Here is a 7,521-nt window from a genome sequence, read left to right as displayed (position 1 = left end):
AAGATTCTTCTTGACTTTATTAATCTGATCTGTTACCAAGGTATTCTTTATTCAAATAATAAAATATAAACTCACGCAGTGCTTCTGGAGGCCTGTCTAGCAGCTTGGCGCTCTTTCCTTTTCTTGTCTGGTGGCTTAGCTAAGACAATTTCAATTTCTTCCCCTTCTATTTCTTTTCCATTCATTTCATCCATAGCCTAAATTACAAAAGTAGGTTTATTGTATAAGAAACAGTATTTTGGGGCTGGGGATTTAGCTCAGTGGTAGAGCGCTTACCTAGGAAGCGCAAGGCCCTGGGTTCGGTCCCCAGCTCCGAAAAAAAGAACCAAAAAATAATAATAATAATAAAAGAAACAGTATTTTAAAACTTAGTATAAATGGGGAAGTAGAGAGCTGGCTCAACAGTTAAGGGCACATACTGCTCTCCAGAGAACTCTGGGCTCCATTCCCAGGTAACATGGCCATCTATACCACCAGTTCCAACAATGCGATGCCCATGCATGTACATAATACAGACAGACAGACAGACAGACAGACATGCAAGCAAAACACCTATACACATAAATTTTTTAAAAATCTTGAAAAAGTATAGACATATGGTGTCTTAGTACGCATTTTATAATTACTTTAACCTCTAAGAGCAACCTAACCAGAAAGAGCTGTGTCCTTCCCCTTATGTCTTATACATAAATTACTGTGGAGAACAAAAAGCAATGCCTTCTCATTTCATTTTAGAAGGCAAAAGAGGAGCCAGAAGATGGCTCAGTTCCCATCACCCACATGGAGGCTCACAACCATCCCTAACCCCAATGCCAAGGGATCTGATGCTATCTCCTGAGGGCACCAGGCACACATGTGGTACATATACACACAAGCAAAACACCCATACACATAAAACAAATATGTAAATCTAAAGGTTTTCTTTAAAAAAAAAAAAAAACAACCCAACTTTCCAGATTATCAATAAAAATGTGGTACTAAGTTTTGCACAGATATTTCAAGAATGTGAAACGTAAAGATGAGGTGCATACAGCTGTCTGTGAAACCCAACAGAACACTGATTAGGATCACATCTAGCACAGGATTTGCTGTGCCCAAACTGAAAGCAGAGCACAGAAAAGGCCAATGAAGCCTTAAGCAACCACCTGTTTAAGGACAGCTTCTCGGGCTGGCCGGCAACTCACAGATCGCTACCTGTCTCCACCTCCCAAATGTTTGAGGAGACCACTTATTTGGGCGCGTGTGTTTAAGTGCTGGATATTAAGCACAGAGCTTTGTACGTGCTAGGCCGAGTCTACAGTGAGCTACAGGACAGCTTCAGTGAAAAGCACCCTGCTGTTTCAGGACTTGTAGATTCTTGGCAACACACCTAGTATGTGAGTTTGAAGCCCAGCACCACATACCATCAACACAAAGAAACATGATGACTTTCATAATCAAAAATGCTCTACCTACCCTGACCATCCAGGATACTTCCCAGTTCCTACACTAGAAAGTTTATAATTTCACAGGCTTCTTTATTTAAACCATCAAATTGGTTCTTGTAAATATTTCCTACAAACTCACCTAATTATTTAGTACCAAAGTCAAAAGTAGTATCTGTAAAGTATAATATAAATTTAGCAAGTGTGTTCTATACCATTAGAAGAAAACTGAGTTGTACACTAAGCTATGAATTTTATACTTTTTTGTTCGCTTGTTTCTTTTTTAAAGACAGGGTTTCTCAGTGAAGTCCTGGCTGTCCTGCAACTCACTCTGTAAACCAAGCTGCCCTTAAACTCAGAGATCTACTTGCCTCTGCCTCCCAAATGTTGGAATTAAAGGGACAAACCACTGCCTGGCCTAAACTATGAATTTTATAATCAGTACTTCAAAAGACACCAGCAGAAAGCAAAGTAATTAATTCTATACTAGACCTAGAACTCAAGTAACAAGCTAATGTCTAATATGTTTGCTCTGTGGTACTGGATTTTGATTATCAGTACTACAGAAAACAAACAAAACCCTGTACTGGCCAGTGATTCTGTAAGTCCTACTTTAAAGCAGCAACCTAGACAGTGAAATAAATGTTCAAATCAAAAGTTACTAGTATACCACTGTGCTGGTCCATGTCAGCACGTGCTAGTCTCTTAGAAGAACTTCAATTGAGAAGATGCTCTCTTCAGATTAACCTGTGGGGGAGGCCAACTCCCTTTGGGAAGTGTTACTCCTGGGCTGGTGGTCCTGGCTGCTATGAACAGGCTGAGCAAGCCAAAACAAACAGCATGCCTCCACTTGAGTTACTGCCCAGACTTCCCTGGATGATCAACTACAAGCTTTTAGATCAAAAACACCCTTTCTTAGCCAAGTTGCTTTTGGTCATGAAGTTTTATCAAAGGAATAGAAACCCTAACTAGGACAACCATCAACAGAGAACGTGAAAAAGAACAATGTTTGACTCGCTTAGTATTTCATTTTCCTGATCTCATATATACATAAAAGACTACAAAAGTAGTCTTGATTTTCCAGCTAAGGAAGGAAAAAAGAATAAGAAGAAATTAAAAACTCTGCCCATTAAGAGCTGCGGTTGTGGTGTACACCTTTAATCCCAGCACCTGGAAGTAAAGAGGCAGGTGGACCACTGTGAGTTCAAGGATGGCCGGGTGGACATGATGAACCCCAGGACACTGAGCTATGTAGAGAAAGAAGCTCTGCTTCAAAACACAAAATAAAATCAATCAATGAACACACCAGAAATGAAGAGTTAACTTGCCTGATACTGCATAGTATGGTACACTTTACCCTTTTTTTGCAAAAAAAATAAAAAGGGTAAAGACTAGATTTGGGTGTGGCTCTGAGGAAAAACACTTGCTTCTTATTTATGAGGTCCTAGGTTCAGACTACAGCAATTCACAGAATCACTCACATACACACTACTAAACACCAACTTTATTTCTGTTTTAAAGCTACTTTATGGGGTTAGAGCAGTGGCTCAGGTTAAAAGGTTCTTCCAGAGTTTGGTTCTCACACTGGATAGTTTACAAGCGCCTGTACCTGCAGCTCTAGGGAATCCAGTGCCCTCTTCTGAACATCACTGGGCACCTGCATGCTCAGTGTGTGCACAACAGACCCTCACATAGATATACACATGTATTCATAATTTTACAATCTCAAATAGTTACTTTATGTGTCTACCAAGTTTGAAACAAACAGCAAAGAATACAAAGTTCCTACCTTAACAGCAGCTCCTCTGTCTTCAAAATGAACAAATGCATAATCTTTCAACTTCTTCACTCTCTCCAGTTTTCCAAATTCAGAGAATGACTTTTCTAGTATTTCTTCTGTCACTGTAGTAGCCAGGTTTCTCACAAATAAAACTTTTACCTAATAGCAAAAACACAAAATTGCTACTCTTAAGTTTTAGCTCAAATCTTAAAATACTACTTCTTGTCTTCAAAAAGTTGGCTTTTCTTCTCTAAAGCAGCAAGTCTAAAAATGTAGTCTGAGAAACATGCAATGATGAAAAGATTCTCACATCAGTCACCACTTTTCTATAGCTTTTAAAAAAAATAACCAAGTTATATAAACTATTGGCTCTTGCCTCTGTCTGTCCCAACAGAACAGCTACCACTGAACAGAACCTATCAGACAGGCACCAACATAAAAGTATCATTAATTCACAAATTTATCATGGCTCCAAAGGACCCCCCCCCCAAAACGAGTTTATCTGTTTTTACCCCTAAAACTGTGGATAGTTATGTAAAAACTATACAAGAAAAGATTTACTTGGGCTGGGAAGAAGGGCAGAAAGAAAAAAATGACAGAAACAAACTACAATGCTTAAATCATTTAGTCAGAGTGACATCAATGAAGAAAGAAGTTGGCCCATTTTCTACACTATACACCAAGATAAAGTACAAACAGATCAAAAGCGTAAAAAAGTAATGTGGGGCTGTATGTTACAGGAAAAACAAGGGTGATTTGTTTATAAAGGGTTGGTTGGTATGAGAGAAGGAGAAATGATAACAGTTATAATCTTAAAAAAAATTAAAATTTTAAAATTCGTAAATACAAATAAAGCATAGATGTGAAACAGCTCATAACTTAAAACCCAGAGTGCGAATGAAGGAATGGCACTACCTAACGAGAGCGGTGGCGTACGGCAAAACTAGCATAAACAAAGTCAGAAGGCAAGTGACAAATATGGAGAAAAAAAAAATAGCAACTTACACCAGAGAAGCATCAGAAAAATAAGAAAAAATAGGCAAAACTCATGACTACATGATTCATAAATAAATACATGTAAAGCCCTATAATTAAACACTCAACCATAAACTTAGTAATAGAAACAAACTATTAACAGCAGTGAGCAAAATACATATACTATCTCGTCAAGTATAAGGCACACCATATATAAAAAGCACGGGACTATCTTAATAACTGCATTTACCCTTTGACTACAAGTCTCTCCTAAGTGTCTGTCTACAACATAATTGCCCTGTATCAGCACACATGGTACACACTTACTTACTATACTTAGAACAGAAGATCAGAAATAACTCAATACATATATAGAGCTGAGGTTACTGTGGAGGTCAAAAACTAAGAGGAGCTGAGTTGATAGAGAGCCAGGATCAATGGGTGCTAAGAGAACACTCTTTCCAATGCTCTACATCTCTGAAGAAGAGATACAATACAGTCAACAGGTAAGTTACCAGCATGCCAATTTAACTGGCAGCATTGTGTGACTTTTCAGTGTTATAAACAATACTAAATTATCTTCCGAGAGCTGACCAAACAGAATGGTGAATAAAGGAAACACAGATAAATAAACACAAAAGGCTACCTATAGTCACTCAGAATCAAAGAATTACTTTTATTTGCCTGTACTTGTCTAAGACAACACTAAAACTGGGTACCTTACAGGAGTCGTGGCAGACATGATGGCAGGGGTAGACAGTGGAATTGTGTATACGTTTCTGTGTAATTTTTAAATCCTTGAATTAAGAAACTATTCAAGGAAAAATCAGCATACCCACTAAACATTAAACTATTGTCTCAGATAAAAAGCTTAAGATTCAGAAAGATTTGAGCCCAAGCACAGTAGCATACACCTTAGTCCTAGCACTTCTTTTGGGGAAAGTGGGGGAGCATGATGCTGAGAAAGGTAGGTGAATTTGTGAGTTTGAGGCTAGCGTGATCTACATAATGAGTTCCTATAGAACTAGGGCCACACAGAGAAACCGTGTCTCAAAAACAAAACAACACAAAAATGAGGAGGAAGAAGAGGAGGAGAAGGAAGAGGAAGAACAGGCTATCAGATGAGCCCTAGCCTCTTGACAGGCTTCTACTAGTTTGTTCACCTTTGAACAGAAAAGGAACTTCCTGGACTGAAGTGTAACTACCTCAGTGTTGAATGTTTCCTCACATATATGAGGTCACGTGAATGAGGCTGGCAGTGTGATCCACAGCACCAAAACAAGATACAAACAAGCTTGGAACTAATGTTCAACAGCGTTCTAGCGTTATGTCTCATTTGTAGAGCACAGCCTAAGCACTGCTATGTCTTGTGTTTGAACTCCAGGACTGCAAAATATAATTTAAATATTCACAAAAAGAGCATTTAGGGGCTGGAGAATGGCTCAGCGGTTAAGAGCACCGACTGCTCTTCCAGAGGTCCTGAGTTCAATTCCCAGCAACCACATGGTGGCTCACAACCACCTGTAATGAGATCAGATGCCCTCTTCTGGTGTGTCTGAAGACAGCTACAGTGTACTCATATACAATAAATAAATAAATCTTTTTTTTTTTCTTTTTTTCAGAGCTGGGGACCGAACCCAGGGCCTTGCATTTGCTAGGCAAGCGCTCTACCACTGAGCTAAATCCCCAACCCCCATAAATAAATAAATCTTAAAGAAAAAAGAATTACATAGGTTTCAGGTTCCCGTTGACTGTAAAACTGATCTAAGGTGTAACGCTGAGTACCAAGAAGAACCTTTCTAACAGACATGCTTTTATAAGAGAACAATTAATGTATCAACTTTATTCAATTCCCAAGTTTACAGAGGCCTCCTTGCCACTCTAAAATCTTGGTTTCATGGATTTTTGGGAGGGTTTCCTTTGTTTAAGACAATATCTGAGGGGGGCTGGAGAGATGGTTCAGAGGTTAAGAGCACTGACTGCTCTTCCAGAGGTCCTGAGTTCAATTCCCAGCAACCACATGGTGGCTCACAACCATCTGTAATGAGATCCGATGCCCTCTTCTGGTGTGTCTGAAGACCGTGACAGTGTCCTCATACATAAAATAAATACATTTAAAAAAAAAAAAGACAATATCTGAAAACCAGCTATGTAGCTAACAACAGCCTTAAACTTCTAATCTGACCGTCCTTACCTCCCAAGTACTATATCACCATGCCAAGTTTTATTTGGTCCTCAATGTGAGGCCCAGGGCTTCTTGTATGGTGAGCAAGAGTTCTATCAATTTAAACATTTTTAGCCAGAAAACAACAGTCACAAGATTAAAATCTTCCCAATTTCTGTCAGGTGTAGTGATGTAGGCCCAGCACTCAGGAGGCAGAGGCAGGCAGATCTTTTGTGAGTTTGAGGCCAGTGTGGTCTACAAAGCAAGTTCCAGGACAGTCAGGAATATTATACAGGGATGTTACTAGGTGGTGGTAGTTGGGTTTATTTTGAACTCCCACCTGAATAGTTATCAGCGATGAATAAAAAAAGCAAAATTACTAATTCTACCTTGAGACTTCTGGGGAATTTTACTGTTCCCAATATATAATACATCCTTTAACTTTTAGACATTTTACTTTTATTTTTAAAAAGCAGCAGAGGCTATGTTTTGTCTTATGGAAGTCAAAGCTGTGGTGAACTTAAGAGACTTATTCAGCCCAAATAAAACACATGGCATCCAAGGTCCAATAGATAGCACAAAGCCACAATGTACTTCAACAAACAATGGAGACCGAAATCAAACAATTAAAAAAGAAAAAAGGAAAGAAAGAACTAAGACTACTTAGATTCCTAGTCCCCTCCCTGGACACTGATCTACTACTCAAGGAAGGTGAGACAGAAAAACAGAAAGCACAACTCTTGAGAGCCTCTCAGATTCTTCTCAATGAATCATCTCCGTTTAACCCAAAAATGTGTGCACATACAAAGAGACCACACCACACTAATATAAACCAGAACCCTCCGAACTGGTCAAGGTGAGCGTTTTGCATCTTTCAGTCTTGAAGGCCCACACACTAGTTTATTGGTCAAGTTGCCTCCCTGCGGAAAGAACCATCAGTGAACTACACAAACTTGCTACAAGTAGAGGAATCTCTTCAGTTCCAGGAACCATCCAAAGAAAAGCCCCAAAAACCCGACAATGAAGAAACCGAGGACCTGCTCTTTGGAGGATGTAGTCTAGTTGCCACTGACAACAAGTGTGGCAAGCTTTTGTCTTTTTCATTGGGACAATACTCTAAAAGAAACTACAGACACGTTACAATAAATTAGCTATAAATCTAACTAAAATGTAATTCA

The 7,521-nt window shown here is 39.1% G+C and overlaps 1 protein-coding gene across 17 annotated transcripts in view; it reads right to left on the bottom strand.

Moving 5' to 3' along the window:
• The window catches only part of Hnrnpr (heterogeneous nuclear ribonucleoprotein R), a 45,791-nt gene that overhangs the window by 15,224 nt on the left and 23,046 nt on the right, over positions 1–7,521 (bottom strand). For 15 of the 17 annotated variants that reach the window (XM_063287850.1, XM_063287861.1, XM_063287858.1 and 12 more), the window contains 2 exons: positions 3,214–3,363; positions 76–197 (listed from right to left, as the gene is read on the bottom strand). In XM_063287850.1, coding sequence (XP_063143920.1) covers positions 76–197; positions 3,214–3,363 — 272 coding nt within the window. Of the gene's footprint in view, positions 1–75; positions 198–3,213; positions 3,364–7,521 lie in introns of those variants that run through there. The other 2 variants (XR_010066404.1, XR_010066405.1) reach the window with 2 other exon arrangements.

This window comes from Rattus norvegicus, chromosome 5, assembly GCF_036323735.1.
Source record: "Rattus norvegicus strain BN/NHsdMcwi chromosome 5, GRCr8, whole genome shotgun sequence".
Classification (NCBI taxonomy): Eukaryota; Metazoa; Chordata; class Mammalia; order Rodentia; family Muridae; genus Rattus; species Rattus norvegicus.
This window is presented reverse-complemented; position numbering and strand designations above follow the sequence as displayed.